A 22,136-nucleotide genomic window follows, 5' to 3' on the forward strand; every position below is an offset into this window, starting at 1 on the left:
AATACTCTGTGAAGTATTTAGATGCTCTTATCTGGGGAGCTGTTTGTTAACTTGCTGTTTCTGAGGCTGGAAACTCTGATGAACTTATCCTGTACAACAGAGGAAACTCTCGCTCTTCCACCTTTTCTTGGGGTGGTCCTGATGAGTGCCAGTTCCATCATTATAACAATTTTAAATGGTCTTTTTTGCAACTGCACTTATAGAGACATTCAAATTTGTTAAAATCTCTTCTTTTTTTTGATTGACTGACCTTTATTTTATCTTAGTCATTTTATTTTTTATTTAGTTGAGTAGTTGTTGCTTCTCATAATCTGGATTAGAACATTACTCAAATATTAACTATTCACTGTATACCTGTAACTCTACCTCTTCACTACTTTACTTTAACTGATGCTCTCAAACTTTAACATTATTAAGAGGGTGATTTTCTCTGTAATTTGTACGTCCTTCCTGTTACGCAAGGAAATAAAAAAGGGAAATAAAAATAAAAAGTTGGGGAGAGCAGAGAGCTCCACTGCTCCTCGGCTCAGTGCTGGAAATGCTGAGAAAGAGCAGGAAGTGGTGGTAATTAAGGTCCAGACTGTATTAGATGTGGATTTGTCCGGAGGCGAGGCGGTGATGCAGTGCAGTTTGACTCGCATCAAATGAGGCGAGATAGAGAGACGTGTTCTGTATCAGCAGCTGAGAAATAGTGAGGAAAAAAAGAACATTTCCAGCTAAAAGGTTGAGTTTTACACCAACGTGATAAAAGTCATAATACAGGAAGTAGTAAAGACATGTCTTGTGCCATGACTCATGAAAGCTCACGAATGCTGCATGGAACTGTGGGATATGTGGGGGGTAGTACCTTACACAGTACTACTTAACTAATCAGATAACTGCAGTTAGGCTTGTCTGAATAATCCATTTTTAGGACATTTTTAGGCTATTGTTTCAAGAAACTATTGATTTTATTAAAGCAATATGTATTTTTAAAGTAATTAATTGGATATATTGGGAAATTATTTTTTATTATCCTAAATAAATAAAACATATATACCATTGACCTTCTGACCTTCAAATTATTGAGTTTAAAGAAGAATCAAAGAATTTATTGTCACAAAAATAATTAGGAATCATTCAGGTTAATGAATTTTTTTTTTCTCAATACGTTAAGTTATTGTTGTGTGGTTGTAAATTGATAACGTATTTATCATGACAGACTTAACTGCAGTAATCTGATTATAAACAGATTTTTTGAGTGTAGATTAAGCCTTTCTTTATAGTTCTAAATAGTATTTTAAGACTTTTTATTAGGTTCGTCTTGTGGAAGCAGTGTTTGCTAGTTTTCCTGAGTGATGGACTCTCAAGAGGGATGTCCGGTTAGTACATCACTCACACAGTAAACTGAGTATCAAAACACTTACCTTTCGAGAGTATGGTAGTCTTCTGATACTCAGTGTAATGGACTTAGTGATGGACTAGATACCCCTCTCGAGAGAGAGTCTTTACTCTGCTTCCACCAGTAGGCACATTTGTTTTATATGTTTTACAGCATCTTCAAAAGGATTGGTGGCAGATGTAAATATAGAACCTTAGTGTCCATTTATTGGTTTGAACATTATTCTGTTTTAAATCAAGACCACATGAAGCCATTGGATTCTTCACAGTGTCCCCCCTTTCTCAACAGCGATATCAGTATTACTGTATCTTCTATAGAGCATATCCAGTTGATTGTTAAATAGTGAAAAGTTTGTATATATATATATCTGTATTTTTGCACTATAAGGTGCACTCCTTAAAAATTCTTTAATTTTCCCAAAAATCATCAGAGCTCCTTATAATCCGGTGCTCCTTATGTATGAATTCTATCAGTCAGGTATTAAGGAGCAGTAAATCCACTGCACAGAGTTTTACAGGAGTTTCAGTTTAGTTCTCCAGTGCAGAGGCTGGAGCAGCATTAGCATTAGCTAACCTGAGCTGTGGATCTCTGCAGCTCCTCCAGAGTGACCATGGGCCTCTTGGCTGCTGCTTCTCTAAGCTGGATTCTTCTTGCTGGATTTGAATACTTTTATCCAGTGTCTTGCAAAAGTGTTCATACCTCATAAACTTTTTTTCACATTTTGTCACCTAACAACCACAAACTTATGTGTACATATTTGTGAAGTGGAACAAAAATGATGAATAAAATGTTTCCTTTAGTCGTCATTACAGCACGCGCTCCATCTTTAGAGGAGATGTTGGAGAAGAAAGGGCAGCAGATAGATAAAACACAGCGAGCGACTGCATTATTCTGCTAGTGGCCTGGATTTATCAGCTCTCCGCAGCCGCTTCCGCCGCTTTAACCTTTCAGAGCGTTAAGCTGCGCAGGGAGAAGTTTCTGAGACGCCTTTTCTGCAGCTTCTGTCAGGTCAGCCACTTCCTCGCTGTGTGTTTTCTGCAGAATTATATATAAACCCGCTGAAGTGTTGTCAGACTGCTGTGATCCCTCTAATGAGGATCTGAATAGGTACAGAATAAAGCGTTCACACTCTCGCGCTCGGGCTAATTACCCAGCAGCCCCTCTCAGATCACAGCGCAAACAAAGCGTGTGCTCCAGATCTCCACCGACTCGTCCCAACAGCGCCGAACATCCCCCCGACCGTGTAGTTACAGAAGCAGAGACTGAGTATCTGAGTTTCTGAATATCTGAGTATCTGAATATCTGAGTTTCTGAGTATCTGAATATCTGAGTTTCTGAGTATCTGAGTTTCTGAGTATCTGAGTTTCTGAGTTTCTGAGTATCTGAGTTTCTGAGTATCTGAGTTTCTGAGTATCTGAGTATCTGAGTTTCTGAGTCTCTGAGTTTCTGAGTCTCTGAGTTTCTGAGTATCTGAGTATCTGAATATCTGAGTTTCTGAGTATCTGAGTATCTGAGTATCTGAGTATCTGAATATCTGAGTTTCTGAGTATCTGAGTTTCGGAGTATCTGAGTATCTGAATATCTGAGTTTCTGAGTATCTGAGTTTCTGAGTTTCTGAGTATCTGAGTATCTGAGTATCTGAGTTTCTGAGTTTCTGAGTATCTGAATATCTGAGTTTCTGAGTATCTGAGTATCTGAGTTTCTGAGTATCTGAGTTTCTGAGTTTCTGAGTATCTGAGTATCTGAATATCTGAGTTTCTGAGTATCTGAGTTTCTGATGATCTGAGGATCTGAGGATCTGATGATCTGAGGATCTGAATACCTGAGTATATGAATATCTGAGTTTCTGAGTATCTGAATATCTGAGTATTTGATTATTTGAGTTTCTGAGTATCTGAATATCTGAGTATTTGAATATTTGAGTTTCTGATGATCTGAGGATCTGATGATCTGAGGATCTGATGATCTGAGGATCTGAATACCTGAGTATCTGAATATCTGAGTATCTGAGTATCTGAGTATCTGAATATCTGAGTTTCTGAGTATCTGAATATCTGAGTATTTGAATATTTGAGTTTCTGATGATCTGAGTTTCTGAGGATCTGAAGATCTGAGGATCTAAATACCTGAGTATCTGAATATCTGAGTTTCTGAGTATCTGAATATCTGAGTATTTGAATATTTGAGTTTCTGATGATCTGAGTTTCTGAGTATCTGAGGATCTGAGTTTCTGAATATCTGAGTTTCTGAGTTTCTGCACTCCAGAGGAAAAGAGAAACCCGTCTGCAGGTCCTCCGAGGCGAGGGCTTTGATCTGGAGGAAATGAGCGAGTGATCCTCTAAAGCCTGGCAGTCAGAAATTCTAAAGGTTTCTAATCCTTCATAAGCGCTCGCTCCCCGAGTGAGAAGTAGTCATTTTCCTCTTAAATCCACGGCTGAAAGTGAACCAGCTCCTAATGTAAGCTGTACCGGATCTCCATTAGTTCCCAGTCATCGGCAAACGCCGCCGCCATCGCTCACGTGTGAAAAGTTCCTCTACACTGCGGATTGGTTTCCCTTGAGATCTCCAAGATGAGCTCTATTTCCTGTCTCTTCAACATTTACAGGGGTTGGACAATAAATCTGAAACATTATGGGAGACATACCAGAGTTCAAAAGAGGGCAAATTGTTGGTGCACGTCTTGCTGGAGCATCTGTGACCAAGACAGCAAGTCTTTGTGATGCATCAAGAGCCACGGTATCCAGGGTAATTTCAGCATACCACCAAGAAGAACCAACCACATCCAACAGGATTAACTGTGGACGCTGTAAGAGGAAGCTGTCTGAAAGGGATGTTCGGGTGCTAACCCGGATTGTATCTAATAAACATAAAACCACGGCTGATCAAATCACGCAGAATTCAATGTGCACCTCAACTCTCCTGTTTCCACCAGAACTGTCCGTCACCACAATCAATTATTGTGCTCTAAAACCAGCTGTTTCAGTTTCATTCTACAACTCCTGTATATATATATATATATATATATATATATATATTTGCTTGCTTAGTTTAGTTGCGAGATATTGCCACGCTAGTGTCTTATTAAGCGTTTATCTTCCGTGTTTTTCTATTTCTGTTTTTTGACCCTTGCCTGTCCTTGACTACGATTTTGCCTTGTGATTTATTCCTGGTTTTGAACTTTGAACTTTTTCCACATTTTGTCACCTCACAACCACAAACTTAAATATATATATTTTTAAATATATATTTTATTTTGTTTTATTTATTGAGTGATGGACCAACACAAAGTAGCTGTGATTGTGAAGTATTGTGAAGTAGCTGTGACCTATGATTGTGAAATGGAACAAATTATACATTGAAATTATACATGGTTTTCAATTTTTTTTGTATTACATAAAAATCGCAAAAAGTGTGGCCTACATAAAATCCAGTGCAATCAATTACCTCCAGACCTCTTAACTTAATGAGTTAATAGAGTTAATCCAGCTGTGTGTAATTTAGTTTCAGTATAAATTTCAACAGCTGTTCTGTGAAGATCTCAGTGGTTTGTTAGTGAGCACTAGTGATCAAACAGCATCGTAATGAAGACCATAGAGCACCGTTCCTCAATCCATCATCCCAAACTGTAGAAAATATTCAATACAGGTGTTTAGGTTGAACAGCTCTATAATAAAAAAGCTTATTTAATAAAAAAGGTAAGAAATTGTTGATAAAATATAACGTTGTTTCATGGAAAGGTTTTAATATGATAAAAAAATTGCAGTATATATATAGGTGATGTAGATGTGTGTATACGCTTTAGCCTCGTATCTCCAAAGCAGAACTACAGAAGCAGCTTCAGAGAACGATCACGTTGTGTCTGATTCACTACTCTTGGCGTGAAGGAGATCTGTGTACGTTTGATTCGCTGCCAAACTATCGCTTTAATCTTAATCTCCTTCTGTTTTTTCTCTCCTGGACTCATCCCTGCCTCTGATTGGACCTGTGCCTGCTACTGAAAGCCATTTGGACTGAGTGTATCTGTGTGTGCAACCTGTGTGTGTGTGTGTGTGTGTGTGTGTGTGTGTGATGAATAATAATACAAGTGTTTAAGGCTTCAGTGCTGTTATTTGATAATCCTTTGATTTTCCTATTTTATAAGAGATTAATTTCTGATCTATGTACAACCAAATAGGTATAAATAGATAAAAAATCAAAATACATATTCCTACAAATTAACCATGAATAATTCAATGGAAAGTGTTTTTCAAGACATAATTGTTGTCATTTGACAAAACTTGGTTTTTACTCTTTAATAAGAGTTTAAATATTGGTCGATACATAACATGTTTAAAACTAAAGTGGATTTAACCTGAAAACAGGTCTATTTTATTGGTAATAAAATAAATGTCTGTGTTTCTGGTGTAAATTCATTGATTGAGCGTAAGATAGAGCAGTAGGTGTAAATGAGTTGATGAATAAAATGTACGGATGAGTTAAATGTTTTGGTGATTTAAATGAGTTGTTGAGTTAGTTAAGGTAAATAAATGAGTTGAGTTGTTGAGTTGATTAAGGTAAATGAGTGGATGAGTTACATGAGTTGTTGAGTTAATTAATGTAAATGAGTTGATGAGTTAAATGAGTTGAGGTAAATGAGTTGTTGAGTTAATTAAGTTAAATGAGTTGATGAGTTAAATGAGTTGATGAGTAAATTAAGGTAAATGAGTTGATGAGTTAAATGAGTTGATTTGGTGAGATAAATCATTTGGTGAGTTAAATGAGTTGATGAGTTAAATGAGTTGTTGAGTTAATTAAGTTAAATGAGTTGATGAGTTAAATGAGTTGAGTTAAATGAGTTGATGAGTTAAATGAGTTGAGTTAAATGAGTTGTTGAGTAAATTAAGGTAAATGAGTTGATGAGTTAAATGAGTTGATTTGGTGAGATAAATCATTTGGTGAGTTAAATGAGTTGTTGAGTTAATTAAGGTAAATGAGTTGGTTTGATAAGTTAAATTAGTTGATTTTATGAGTTGTTGAGTTAATTAAGGTAAAGGAGTTGGTTTGATAAGTTAAATGAGTTGATGAGTTAAATGAGTTAAATGAGTTAAATCATTTGGTGAGATAAATGAGTTGAGTAAAGTGAGTTAATTGAGTTATTTGAGTTGTGTTGTTCTCCTCTGTAGAGTCAGGCCGAGGCGCACTATAAAGGCAGTAAACACGCCAAGAAGCTGAAAGCACAGGAATCCAGCAAAAACAAGCAGAAAAGCGGAGGAACCGGAGGAACCGGAGGAACCTGCAGCCCGGAGAACAGCATAAAGCCAGCCAGCACCACCCCGGCCCCGCCCATCACTGACATCAGCAGCAGCACTGACCAATCAGGTTACTGCTAATTATATTTCACACCCATCTCCTCTTCCTCCTTTACCCTCTTCATCCTATCCAATTATGTCTGTCCTCTGTGCTCCTACATCTCTGTGTTACACTCTGTCCTTTATACACTGTATACATATTTACACCTATATATCCTGTATCTGTTCCTCTATATACTTTACCCACAGTGTAGAAAACCAACACAGAGAAACAAAATGAAGAGAGCACTTCAGTTTCTGAATCAGTTTCTCTGATTTAGCTATTTATAGGTTTATGTTTGAGTAAAATGAACATTGTTGTTTTATTCTATAAACTACAGACAACATTTCTCCCAAATTACAAATAAAAATATTCTCATTTAGAGCATTTATTTACAGAAAATGAGAAATGGCTGAAATAACAAAAAAGATGCAGAACTTTCAGACCTCAAATAATGCAAAGAAAACAAGTTCATATTCATAAAGTTTTAAGAGTTCAGAAATAATCAATATTTGGTGGAATAACCCTGTTGGTTTTTAATCACAGTTTTAATTTCATGCATCTTTGCATCATGTTCTCCTCCACCAGTCTTACACACTGCTTTTGGATAACTTTATGCTGCTTTACTCCTGGTGTAAAAAATCAAGCAGTTCAGTTTGGTGGTTTGATGGTTTGTGATCATCCATCTTCCTCTTGATTATATTCCAGAGGTTTTTAATTTGGTGAAATAAAAGAAACTCATCATTTTTAAGTGCTCTCTTATATATATATATATATTAATATAGCAGAGTCAACAAGTGATGCTTAATTTGTTGTGTAAGAGTAGACTAATAGGATAGGAACAATGCTCTCTCTCTCTCTCTCTCTCTCTCTCTCTCTCTCTCTCTCTCTCTGAATGCTGAATCTGAACATTACACTAATGGTTCTCTGAGAGAGTTCAGATTCGCTCTGTATTTATATTATTTATTCTCCTCTTTCTCCTGAATTTGAGTCACAATGTGTTTCAGAGAAGAGCATAACAACCACACTGTCCCACGCAGAACTACACACACACACACTACACACACACACACACATCACATCATATTCAACTTATCATCTCACAATCACACACACTCCACATTCCCCCACTCGCTTTTTATTTATATCTTTTCCATGTTTTCCTCCTGTCCTCCTCTGCTCTCTTCTTTCTCCTCCTCCTCTTCTCTCTCTCTCTTTTCTGCTGAGTATCTATCTATCAGTTACACCCACAAATATTTGGACAGAGACACAAAGTTACGCATTTAACTCTTTAACAAGACACATTTACAGGAGACAAAATATACAAAACTCACTACTTCTTCTTCACTACTACCTCCTCCACCTTCTATAAACACTATAAAACACAAAAAAAAAAAAAAAAAATTACATCCTTTTTCTGTGAATTTTTGTGACATCACAACAGGCAGGGTTCGTAGGGTCATGGTCACGGGATTTGAAAAAAACAATTTTCAGGCCTGGATAAGTTTTGGAAAAATCCTGAAAATTTGCTCTACAAATGTTTTTCATTTATTGATGCAGAAGCTATTTTGAGATAAAAATGTATATAATAATTTAGCCCTACACAATGAATCTCTTAGGATTTGACGCATTTTATTATTAAAGATTCAGTGTCAACATATTGCAACATTGCTTATATATATTTTATAATAATTTGTTTTTAATCAAATTTATTTAAGGCCCATTATCAATTTTGATTATAGTTTATAATGCTTTGTCGATGTCTGCACTGGTGCTTTAAAGATCATGTGGTCATGAAAATTTGCTTTAAATTGCTTGGAAAAGTCATGAAAAAGTCATGGAAATGTATTGTTTAAAAAGTGTATGAACCCTGAATAAGGAAAACTGCATAGAACCACCCTGGCTCCACCCCTCACCCATCAACTCCCACCAGAGCCCCGCCCAGTAGATCTTCTAATGGAAGAAACACCCATTTGTTCTGCTGGTTAACCCTTGGAACCTCAGACAGTACTCAGCAGGATTAGCCAGCTCTAGCCAGTAGACTTCTTCTGAGGGAGGGATCTGTACCTCCTATTGTCTGTGACTAGACAGCAGATTTTGAGTAAGAACTAAGAACTAAGCTAACACTAATGCTAATGCTTGGCGTAAGCATGGGGTGTAGCCAAAAACAGCTAATTTGCATAAGAGTGACCGAGCCCTTAAACGGCGCATTGTGAAACGAACTGAAACTGATAAGAATAGAGCTGGGGAGATATGATGCTTTACAGTTAACTAAATTTATTGTTCGAGTGTTAGGTATGAATTATCTCGTACTAATTATAGAAGAATCAATGATAACTATACATTATTTATACATTATTTATAATCTACTATGAATTGTTCAGGATACAGTATGAATTGTTCACTAACTAAAATGAATTCTTCCCTTTCCGCTATGAAAGATTCAGATTCAGTATAGAGGGGAATTGATTCAATAACCACTGTTCAATCAATGTCCAGTATAAATGATTTAGTGTCCAGTATGAAATATTAAGTATCCACTCTGAATTATTGAGAGTGTTCTATAAATTATTCACTATCTGCTATAAATGATCCATTATGAAATATGTTTTTTTAGAATCCAATACGTGAAGTGACTACATGAGCTTAGAGACGAATCACACGGTTACCTCTATATGATCTTCGCTCATATTTCATCTTATCCTCCTTAAAATTAATAATAATATGAGATTTATTGATGGATCCGCACATAAACATCCTGTTCACACCTGAAACCGGATTAAATAGGATTCAGCACATTTGGCTCTCTGCCAGAATCAGTCAGCTTTACTTTACCCTGAGAAACTTCAGCAACTAAATCATTCAAACAGCTTTACATAACAACTCTCTCTCTCTCTCTCTCTCTCTCTCTCTCTCTCTCTCTTATCCTCCATTTTTTTCTCCCCTCTCTTTTTCTCAATTATCTGTTTTCTCTCACTCTCCAGTACTTTCTTTCTTTCTTTCTTTTTTTTTTCCTCTATTTCTCTCTCTGTCCATAATTTCAATCTGGAATCAATAAAGCATCCATCCATCCATCGTCTCTCTATCTCTTATCCTCCATCTTTTTCTCCCCTCTCACTTTTTCCATTTCTTGCTTTCTCTCGCTCTCCAGCACTGTTTCTTTCTTTCTTTCTTTCTTTCTTCCAGTCTCTCTCTATTTCTCTCTTTGTCCATAATTTCAATCCATCCATCCATCTCCCTCTTTCTCTCTCTCTCCCACTATCTCGGTCACTCTGTCTAGATTTTCCCTTAATTATCTATCTATCTATCTATCCATCCATCCATCCATCCATCCATCTTAACCCAAAAACTGGTGTAAATGCAGTTTGTGTACTTTTAGACTGATGTAGTTTCTGTTTGTCTCTGAGTTTCATTGTATAAAAGTCTAAATTAGAGTTAGAGCTGTGCCTCCATGGGTCAGTGAGCGAGCCGGGCATTAGCGTTAGCGTTAGCTCCTGCTGGCCGGAGGGAATCTCCGGGGACAGACTCGCATCCTGATCCAGACAAACAATCAGAACAATGAGCGGAGCTGTCTCAGAGACCCGGAGCTGAGGAACTGCTCTGGGGGTCCTGAGGGGAGTGAAGAAGTCCTTAAACTCAAACACTGTGCTGTAGATCCACACTTCAGTTCTGTTCTCTCAAAACTACTGAACTACTGAACTACAGAACTAAAAGTTTCTATATTAGATACTCAATAGGAGCATACAGCTCCTTAAAAATGATGAGTTTCTTTGATTTTACCAAATTAAAAACCTCTGGAATATAATCAAGAGGAAGATGGATGATCACAAACCATCAAATCACCAAACTGAACTGCTTGAATTTTTACACCAGGAGTAAAGCAGCATAAAGTTATCCAAAAGCAGTGTGTAAGACTGGTGGAGGAGAGCATGATGCCAAGATGCATGAAAAAAAACCTGTGATTAAAAACCAACCAGGGTTATTCCACCAAATATTGATTATTTCTGAACTCTTAAAACTTTATGAATATGAACTTGTTTTCTTTGCATTATTTGAGGTCTGAAAGTTCTGCATCTTTTTTGTTATTTCAGTCATTTCTCATTTTCTGTAAATAAATGCTCTAAATGAGAATATTTTAATTTGGAATTTGGGAGAAATGTTGTCTGTAGTTTATAGAATAAAACAACAATGTTCATTTTACTCAAACATAAACCTATAAATAGTAAAATCAGAGAAACTGATTCAGAAACTGAAGTGAAAGTGAAGTTTGTGGCTGAGGGCAGTGTGATATTAGCCTCTCGCGTGGTGTTGGGGGAGATGGAGAGTGAAAGAGCTCAACACTGTTACAGGAAGTGGATCATCCGCCTCCAGGGACGGTTCTTATACAACCCGGCCGTCCGGACCAACAACCCGGACCAGAGCGACTTAAAACGCCTCACTGAACAAAACTGCGCTCTGACTTTATCTCACTGTCTGTCAGCTCTGCTCTCTCTCTCTCTCTCTCTCTCTCTCTCTCTCTCTCTCTCTCTCTCTCTCTCACACGCTTTCACATCTAATACTGTCCCACTACCTCACCACACACACACACACACACACACACACACTCTATTCACGCAACACTGCCTGCTTTAGCTGTGCTTTAGAGTTGACTAAAAATCACATTTACACAGTTTAACTTCTCCTCAATCTTTCAGTTAAAGCACGTTTAGTAAATATATTATATTTATGAACAGCTATACATAATTACTATTGCTTACAACATTATAGAGCCACTAAAACCCTATACTATATATTTTTCAATAATAACTATAATGTGCTCCTTTAAAATAATAAAACATACCGGTCCTGCTTATAATTTTATAAACATTTACTAACCTTTAAAAACACTTTATTTTTGTGGATTTAATTTCTGCCTCTGCAGCTCCTACTATGTTTAACTGTGCTAAAGGTGAGGGCACATCACAATATGCAAATCAATCAATCAGTAATCCCACCCCCCTGCTGACGTCCAATCATCTGCATCTCGCTGCTATCAGAGGAACACTGCTGCTGCTGCATCTCATCCAATCAGCTCTCCCTTCTGCCCCGCCCCTAAACCCATACATCACCCAGCTCCCCTCCCAAACCACCCCTCCCTCTTTTCCCCATTTTTCAAATATGAGCATAGGGTGGAGTCAGCTAAAATCATGGTGGTTAGTTACCCTTTAACGCATGTGTTTAATCTGTGAAATGTAACACATTCAAGTCTTCTTTTTTTACTTTTTTAGCGCAACTTCCTCCCGTAATTCACTTTTCATTCATTTCACAGTCCCTAGTGAAGTAATGAGCATTTTTCTAGCAATTTTATTTGAACTACTTCAGAAGGTAGATTACTTTTTAAGTTTACATGCATCATGGATCCTTTAAAAGTTGTGTACATTTTCTTAAAACACTCTGTCCATCATTTTATCTCACTTTATCTAAGTTACTTAGAGACACATACTGATCATCCTGAGAGCATCACTACAGGACAGTGTGTGAATCTGTGTTCATTTATCTGATCTTATCTATTTATACAGAATGTAGGAGTGATTTTGGGTTTTGCTCTGGAGATAAAACTGGAGATAAACTAGCTCCTTTTAAAAGTGGATTTTCTGATACTACAGTTTTGTTACAAGCTGTTTAACAATTTAAACGCTTTATCCAATTGTTTAAGGTCCCTGTAAGTAGCTCTGAATTGATTTGTAAAACATGAATGATCTGATTATTCGATTAAATTATAAAATTGGTATTAATAATCCAGCATTTATGGAGCAGCTGGGACCTAGCTTCAGTTTTCCCCAAATGCTAATAATACTATACCTCTTTCTCTCTTTCTCTCTTTTTTAGAGAAGACTCTAGAACCTCCCTGTCTGCTGAAAGCCCTCGAATCTCCACGAGCGTTCCTGCCCGCTCCATCTCTAACACCCAGCCTCTGTAAACCCGCCCCCACCCTGCTGTCCAGCCCACCCGCAGAACCGGCCAATCAGCCGGCACCGCCCGCACTGAAGCCCCTCCCCAAACAGCCCAGCCCACCTGAGCCCAGCCTGGAGTCTGAGGAGGAGAAAGCCAAGAAGCTGCTGTACTGCTCTCTGTGCAAAGTGGCCGTCAATTCCCTCTCACAGCTGGAGGCTCACAACACAGGTGTGCTGAACATCTGCCCTCGCGCTCTGCACCTGTCTCTCTCTCTCTCTCTCTCTATCTCTCTTTATCTGTTACTATCTCTATCTCTCCATCTATCTCTATATCTGTCTCACTTTAACACAGACACAGCTATATTTAGCTTTATCGATAGTGCAGCTTGATTTAGGGCAGTGTGTCAGTGTGTCTTTGCTATCATAATGACGGGAAAAGTACACCTAGAATGTACTCTAGGCAATTCTGTTAATTAATCATGGGTGTAGTTCATTTTGGGCATAATGTAAAATTAATAAATTAGAGTGTCTCTTTAAAAGCTCATCATTCTCTTAAAGAGTAGAAGCAGGTGAGCTCTGTCTTTGGTGGATTGCTATTGTAACGGTGCAGCTACCTGGACGTGTTCAACAAACTCTTCTCAGCAGAGGAAACTGAGCTGCTGGTTGACGCTGTGAAGGAGCTCCAGCAGCTCATTTACGGGAACAGCAATGTTATTTTATTTACTATTCTGTTTATTGTTGATGTAAAAGTTGGGTTTGTGCTGCTGTGTGTTCATGTGTGTGTAATAAGTGGGGGTGTACGCTCGGCTCGGCACAGCGCCTGTGTTACCGAGATAGCGATGAACGTCTGACTGTTGGCGTCTGTCTAGGTTGTATTCAGTCAGTGGAGCTCCTGTGTTTTCTGTTACCAAGATAAACAAGCAAAACTCCAGAAATGTACCTTTCTAAACACTGAGATATTTGGCATGTTGCATGTGATATTTACTATATTTAATAATAATCAGTATAGATTCAGTGTAAGAGTGTAAATTATTCCTTTAATCTTTCATTCCAAGCCTCATGTTGTGGAAAAACAACAACATAGTTTCCTTGTGATTTAAAAGCTCCAGCTCTGGCAACCCGTCCAGAATCGAATGGTCCCTCTAATGGAGCATAATTACTGTATTGATTAGCACTCAGAGTTATAAAAGCAGCTTCTCTAATGAGCGTGAGACGTCACGTGACCAAACCCTGTCGATTCTGATCTGTCCCGCCAGGGTCCAAACACAAAACCATGCTGGAGGCGCGGAACGGGGCGGGGCCCATCAAAGCCTACCCCCGGCCCGGGTCCAAACTCAAAGTGCAGGCCAACGTCCTGAAGGGCTCGGGACTCCAGAACAAGACGTTCCACTGTGAAATCTGCGACGTCCACGTCAACTCAGAAATCCAACTCAAACAGGTACCCTGCACCAGATACACAACGAGTCAGTGAGAGAACGAGTCAGTGAGTGAAAGAGTCAGTGAGAGAAAGAGTCAGTGAGAGAAAGAGTCAGTGAGAGAAAGAGTCAGTGAGTGAATGAAAGAGTCAGTGAGAGAAAGAGTCAGTGAGTGAAAGAGTCAGTGAGAGAAAGAGTCAGTGAGTGAAAGAGTCAGTGAGTGAGTGAAAGAATCAGTGAGTGAAAGAGTCAGTGAGAAAAGAGTCAGTGAGAGAAAGAGTCATTGAGCGAGCAAATGAATGAGTCAGAATGAGTGAATCACTGTGAGTGAGTGAGTGAGTGAGTGGAAGAGTCAATGAGTGAGAGAATGAAAGAGTTAATGAGCCAAAGTTAGTAAATATATGAGTCATTGAATGAGTTAATGAGTGAGTGACTGAGTGAGTCAATGAATGAGTCATTAAATGAGACAATAAGTGAGTCACTGAATGAGTCAATGAGTGAGTCACTGAATGAGTCAATGAGTGAGTCAATGAGTCAGTACATGATGGACTCAATAAGCAAATGAGTGAAAGTCTAAAAGTGAGTAAATCAATAAGTGAGTCAATTAGTGAGAAAATGAAAGACTTGACTGAGTCAAAAGTTAGTGAGTCAATGAGTGAGTCAATACATGATGGACTCATTAAGTGAGTGAAAATCTAACAATGAGTGAGTCTATGAGTGACAGAATAAAACGACTTAATGTGTGAGTCAAACAAGAATCAATGAGTGAGTCAATAAGTGAGTTATTGAATGAGTGAGAAAATGAAAGACTTAATGAGTGAAAGACTACAAGTGAGTGAGTCAGTTACAAGCAAGCGAGTCAGTGAGTCAGTTGTGAGTGAGCAAGTAAACGAATCAGTAAGTGAGTATTTGATTCGTAGGATGAATTTGTGAGCGAGTGAGTCACTACATTTAAATGCACAGAATTGTGTAAGGACCTGTTCACACTGATTTTCACTGATTTTAATGGGAATGATGTTGGTGAACAGCGGATGCCAGCACACTGCGTTAACTCACGAATCATCAGAGTCAGAGGAATCATTTTAAAGTAAATAGAGGCAGAACAGTGCAGCTATAAGAAGACACAGCAGGACAGTGACCGGACTCATCTAAACTCACACTCGTCTCTTTACTGCCTGAAATAGTTCAGCAGCCTCTCACTCGGCTTTTATTTATGAGCGTTCATGTTCGAATAAATCTCCCACTCACATCAATGTCCGCCCACAGCTCCGCCCACAACACACTCGCTTCACAATGCAGCGTGAACACCGACTCAGTTCTGAGCTATTTTAAGAAATTTAGAAACTAACAGTTCGTCTGACCAGAATTAATGGTCCTATTCTATTGGAAATATGCTATATAATAAACAGCAATGTTATTTAAATGCTGTGAATCTAATCTACTCTAAAACACCTACCTTGCATTATTCTGACTCTAATTAGCTGCCTCAGGTGTGTAGAATAGAGTCAGAGTTGATCACTGCAGAGGAAACACAGTGAGAGCAGATTTCTGCATTATGTAATAAAGAGCTCGTAGAACAGTGATTTATCTCGTCTACCTTCAGAAATGTCATTTCCATCAGGTACAATGAAGCGTTTCTCTTATGCAAATGTCACTCGGTCGAGGCGAGGAGACGAGTGGGCGGCTGAAAGTGCAAGTAAAATATTTTATTAAAAATAAAGCAAAAACTGAAAACAAACACGAGCAGATATAAAACAAAACAAGATAATCCAACAGAAAATACACTAATACCGGGCAAACACAGCCATGAACAGAACAAGCCAACCAATGAGAATTCAGAATACAGACACAGAGGTAAAAAGGAATCACAGTCAATTTAGAGCTGATGACTCAATTCAGAGTCTGTTTCAGAGTCAATTCACAGAGTTGATTTGTTCAGAGTGGATTCAGAGTCTGGTTAAAGTCTGTTCACTCAGAGTGGATTTAGGGTTGATTCAGAGTCGATTCACAGTTGGTTCAGAGTCTGTTCACTCAGACTGGCCTTAGAGTTGGTTCACTCAGAGTGAATTCAGAGTCTGTTCAGAATCTGTTCACTCGGAGTGGATTAAGAGTCTGTTCAGAGTCTATTCAGAGTCTGTTTACTCAGAGTCGATTCAGAGTCTGTTCACTGAGAGTCGATTCAGAGTCTGTTCAGAGTCTGTTTACTCAGCAGGGATTCAGAGTCTGTTCAGAGTCTGTTCACGCAGAGTCGATTCAGAGTCTGTTCAGAGTCTGTTCACCTAAAGTGGATTCTGAGTCTGTTCAGAGTCTGTTAATTTAGAGTGGATTCTGGGTCTGTTCAGAGTCTGTTCAGAGTATGTTCCCTCAGACTGGCCTTAGAGTTGGTTCAGAGTGAATTCAGAGTCTGTTCAGAATCTGTTCAGAGTCTTTTCAGGTCATGTTCAGATCCTGTTTAGAGTCTGTTCAGAGTCTGTTCACTCAGAGTTGATTCAGAGTCTGTTCACTTAAAGTGGATTCTGAGTCGATTGAGAGTTGATTCAGAGTTGATTCAGAGTTTTAGAGGTTTAGGGTCTGTCCAGAGTCTGTTCACTCAGAGTGTTTCTCTCTGCTGGGATGATAAAAATGTTCAGTATTCAGTAAATATTTTATCTTATATATTATTTCTACAGGGGACTTTGGTTAAACCTATTGAACAGTACTGTAATTAATCACCTAAAAACTCTAAATATATATTTTCTCTGTGTGTTTTTTTCGCAGCACATCTCCAGCAGGAGGCATAAGGACCGGGTAGCAGGCAAACCTCTGAAGCCCAAATACAGCCCTTACAACAAGCAGCAGCGCAGCTCCAGCGTTCTGGCAGTAATGCATTATTTATCTTCTTTATAATCAAGAGCTTTCATCAGGAACGTCTCGCGTTTCAGGAACGCCGTGCCGCAGACAGAGCCTGGGCGCTAGGGTACTTGTTAGCGGATGCTAAAAATACGCTTAGCGGGTTTATTTAATGCCCGAACGCTGAAACCTGACCCCGAGCCACGTGACCCCGCCGCGTTACAACAGTTTTATTTTTACATAATGATAACCTGCACCAGAGTGAAGCCTATTATACTGATAGTGGAAAGAGAGAGAGAGAGAGAGAGAGAGAGAGAAAGAGAGAGATAATGGCGTGATCTGTAGACAGAATTACCCAGAATTCACTCATCCAACACTCCAAACACGCTGTTTATCTCTCAACTGCAGCGCAATAACGACCGGCGCCGCCGCAATCAGACCCACCAATAACACTGATACTGATATAAAAACTCACTACAGATACTCTAATCAAACAGAGTTCTATACAAAAACAGATGCATGTACGGACAGATAGACAGACAGACAGTAAGATGGATAGATGTGTGGATAGATGGGCGAATAAATAGACAGATGGATTGATAGATGAAGAAACAGACAGAAAGATGAACGAATGTTTCGATACACAAAGTGATAGATAGAAGGATGCATGGATGGACAGATCACAGGACTGATAGTAAATGGAATAATATGCGAATAAATGGTTGAATCCACAGATGGAAAAATGGATAGATAGAAATTCACACAGACAGAGATACAGACAGACGGATGCATAGACAGACAGATTTTCCTACAGATGTGTCAGTAGTCCATCTGTATCCATCCCTAAAATTACAGTATCTTTTTTTAATTGTTAGTTTGGATAAAGATAAAGATTGGTGTCAGAAGTGGTTAATTTAATAGTTTAGATAGCAGTGTTGTACTCTTAGTGTTGTTAGATCCCACTGTTCTGATTGGATGAAAAGTTTAGTAGACGCTCTACGTTTTTAGTACTTTTTAGGGCCACTTTTAAAGGGGGGAGGGGTATTTCCGGAAAGTTACGTACATTTCTGGAAATTTCCGTGAATGTCCAGAAATTTCCATAAATGTCCATAAATGTCTGGAAACTTTAATAAATGTTCAGAAATTTCGGTAAAGGTCTGGAAACTTTGGTAAATGTCCGAAAAGTTCCACAAATGTCCGAAATTTCCGTAAAATTTTCGTACAATTTAGGAAATTTCCGTAAAATTTAGGAAATTTCCGTAAAATTTAGGAAATTTCTGTAAAATTTAGGAAATTTCTGTAAATGTGTGGAAAATTTTAGTAGTTTATGGTCACTTTGGAGGGGGGAGGGGGATTTCTGGAAATGTCTGTACATTTCTGGAATTTTCCGTAAATGTCCAGATTTTTTCGTAAATGTATGGAAATTTCCGCAAAGAGCGGGAACAGCCTGAACAACGGGGAACCCTTTAATTTAAATTCATGCTTTAGTAGACCTTGAATTAACTCGTCTCTTGCTCTACATTTTTAGTAGTTTTTAAGTCCACTTCAGAAATTCTTCAAAAATTTCCATTAATATCCAGAAATTTCCATAAATGTCTGTATATTTCAGTAAATTTTCCCCATGGGAAATGCCCTGATTTGTATTTATTATTATTATTATTATTTATTAACTCTTGGTCTCCTGCTCTACAGGCGAAGCTGGCTCTACAGAAGGACCTGGTGAAGCCCATCTCCCCAGCCTTCATCTCCAGCCCCTTCTCCCCCACCACCATGCCCTCCATCTCCCTCCACCCGCGCCCCAACACCTCCATCTTCCAGTCCGCCACGCTGCAGGCCTCCTTCCTGCGGGCGGCGCCGGGACCCATCCGACCCTCCACCGGCTCCATCCTGTTCGCCCCGTACTGACCCCCCGCCCCGCCCACCGCGCTGGAGCCACAGCGACCACCCCGGGTCGCCGGCTGGGTCACAGAGAGACTGGTCCTCTGAACCCACCGCACGGGCGGAGGCGGCTACACGGCGCCACCTACAGGACTGACCTGACCGGGCCACGCCCAACGTCAGCAGGCGGCCTGAGGAGGAGAGTGTGGAGGCGTGCTGGTTTAACCCCTTAAACTCTGGGCTTTAGTACTAGTATTAATTTACTCGACTGATACTCGAGGAATACTCCACCTATACTCTGTACCTGTATCAGATTATTATTTTGGTTTTATTATTTATTATGGAGTTTTAGAACAAAGAGGAAACCAACCAATTAAAATTAACTACTTTTTTCCCCACATACATATGTTTTTTAATTGGATATTTGGCATATAGGCATATAAATATCAAAGTATTAATATCCAATAACACCATTAGCATGTGTAGGTGGAACATGACAGAAGTACACTATACTAAAATCTTTCATTTTTCATTTCATGCAAAAATATCAAATATTTATATTTAATGTCTGGTAAGCTATTGGTTAAACTAAAATGTAGGGATGGACCAATGTAGACCACAATTTATATCATGATATCAGATTACGCTATTCAAATTCAAATTTAATTTTAGCGTATTATCCAATTAAACAGGATTTTTACGCTCTCCATATTTAATGTGAATGTCAGTGTTTTTTATGCACTGTTGATATCTTTGATATGATATATTATTAAAAATAATATATATTATAAAATAGAACAATGCTAACAATACTAACCTGGGGGGACATTGAAAGTAAGACATACTTTGTCTGGATTCACCATAAAAAATACACCTGTAAAGGATTGTGACATCAGTCTTTACAAACTGGACTTTGGAAATATTTAAACAAAATTGTTAAAATCTAAAGGTTTAACTGGAACATGATTAATCCCACTTAATAAAGAAATCATTAACCCTGTAACATACAATAGCAGTTTAAAGTTTGGACACATTCTCATTAATATTTGCTCTTTATTTGTATTATTTACTACATTATAGATTAATATTAAAGACGTAAGAACTATAAAAAAAGATAAAACTAAAAAGAATATAAATGCAATTGTTAGTTTATTAAATAAACTGAAATAATTGGGATAAGTTGGAGATCAGAGTGAAGGAAAAGCAGTGAACAAGAGCTCTAGAACCAGGTTCTACCTCACAAAGCTTGTTTAATGTGTTTTGTTTACTTTATAATTGCATACACATTAATCTACAGTTTAAATATCTTATTATATTTATTTTATAATAGTCTACAATATTGAAAATAATAATACAAATAAAGAAAAACTCAATTAAATGAGTAGAATGTGTTCTTCTCTTCGGCTGGTACTGTATATGTCACTAAAAAGCCTTTTAAAACAGGTTTAAACAGTTTAAAAGCACAGTTTGTGGTGATGGACTGTATGATACTGATGTGGTTCACTGATATTTAGGATGTTTCCTCATTCTGATAGTGAGGAGTTTTAGTCTAGACGAACACAGAGTAATGAATATTATCATTTCAGTGGAAAATCTCTATTCTAAATGCTGTTTAGTCCGAGACTGGGCTTAATCTCTGCCTGATTAACCATTTCTTAGGGTTTAAGGGGTTAAAACTGTCGCTCTGCTCGCTGGGTCGAGTCCTGGTGAGCTGCTGAAGGAGGAGGAGGAGTGAATTCAGAATCTCACTGAAGGAAATAAATAAGTGTTTGAACTGCGTCCTGATTGACTTGAATGATCACGGTCTTCCTATTCTAGAACTATGAACTGAACAGACAATTCCAGACACACACACACACAAAAACACACACACACACGGCCTGTCATGATCAGCAGTTTTTGACAATTTTCTTGCACAATATATTGTTTTAAAAATAATTGCGATAAACGATATTATTTTAATTTTAAGACAATTTTATGCTGCTGATATAATTAAAATATAAATGCATAAATGAAGTAAAAACTCTTAGAGCCCTAGCTTACACCCTGCGCAATTCCGTGTTGTGATGCTCATTGCTATCTTACACCCCGCCAACAGTCTATTTTTATTATTTCTACCTCCATCATTTAAACAGCAGCAGATCTTCTGAATATATCTACACTGATGGGCGTGGTGTTCTGGTTATGAAATGAGGTGTGTTCAGGTACATTTCTGGAGTTTTATCTTGTTTATCTTGGTAACAGAAAACACAGGAGCTCCACTGACTGAATACAACCTAGACAGACGCCAACAGTTGTCTAACGTTCATCGCTATCTTGGCAGCACAAACCCAACTTTTACATCAACAATAAACAGAATAGTAAATAAAATAACACTGCTGTTCCCGTAAATGAGCTGCTGGAGCTCCTTCACAGCGTCAACCAGCAGCTCAGTTTCCTCTGCTGAGAAGAGTTTGTTGAACACGTCCAGGTAGCTGCACCGTTACAATAGCAATCCACCAAAGTCAGAGCTCACCTGATCTACTCTTAAAGAGAATGATGAGCAAGAGACACTCTGATTGGTTTATATTATTTCACGTTACGCCGAAAATTAACCACACCCATGATTAATTAATTAAGAGAATGAGTACATGTCTAAGGTGTACTTTTCCTGTCGTTACGATAGCAAAGACCAAAGACACATTACTTGCCTATAGATCACTAAAATAGCTCCTTTAAATAATTAATATTGAGGTCAGCAACAATAAAGTTATGTTAATAAAGTTATGATAAATCAATAACGTAATTATCATGACAGGCCTAACACACACACACTCACACACACACACACACACACAAACACACACACACTCAAACACACACACACACACACACACTCAAACATGCTGTACTGGAAAAACGCCGAAAACAATCACAAAGCTAAACCCCATGGTGGGACGGTACATGTTCACTCAGTGGTTTGATGTGGGCTGGGGGCGGGGCCAGGGGGCGGGGCCGGGTGGGTTGGGTGGGCGGGGTTTGTGGTGCAGTTTTGGTCGTGTATTGTGTAGTCAATAAGCTTCCGTCACCAACGCTTTTCTTGGTTTCTGCTCTGATGTTGTAGTTTAGTTTCTTTACCGAGCCTTAGAACAAAATCCCATAATATTCCACCATCCGAATCCACGCACAACACACACTCACATCTACACACTACCACTGCGCTTACTACAGCACGTAAAAGTGGTTCAAATCCGACATTTTTCATCATATGTGATGTGTGGCAGTGTGAACGGCAAAAACACACTGAATATGATTTATGGATTTATTAAATTCTGATTCGGGATTCTTTAATATAGCATATAGCTTTTTTCAGACTGCCAGCTCAGATCTGAT

The 22,136-nt window shown here is 38.5% G+C and overlaps 1 protein-coding gene across 2 annotated transcripts in view; it reads left to right on the top strand.

Annotated features, from left to right (window-relative positions):
• The window catches only part of znf385b (zinc finger protein 385B), a 264,267-nt gene extending 243,394 nt beyond the window's left edge, over positions 1 to 20,873 (top strand). For both annotated transcript variants that reach the window (XM_022664369.2, XM_049484666.1), the window contains 5 exons: positions 6,544 to 6,739; positions 12,578 to 12,871; positions 13,899 to 14,080; positions 16,815 to 16,916; positions 18,579 to 20,873. In XM_022664369.2, coding sequence (XP_022520090.2) covers positions 6,544 to 6,739; positions 12,578 to 12,871; positions 13,899 to 14,080; positions 16,815 to 16,916; positions 18,579 to 18,791 — 987 coding nt within the window. In that variant the 3' untranslated portion in view covers positions 18,792 to 20,873. The remainder of the gene's footprint in view (positions 1 to 6,543; positions 6,740 to 12,577; positions 12,872 to 13,898; positions 14,081 to 16,814; positions 16,917 to 18,578) is intronic.
• The last annotated feature ends 1,263 nt before the right edge of the window (positions 20,874 to 22,136 follow it).

The sequence above is a fragment of the Astyanax mexicanus genome, chromosome 11 (assembly GCF_023375975.1).
Source record: "Astyanax mexicanus isolate ESR-SI-001 chromosome 11, AstMex3_surface, whole genome shotgun sequence".
NCBI lineage: Eukaryota > Metazoa > Chordata > Actinopteri > Characiformes > Acestrorhamphidae > Astyanax > Astyanax mexicanus.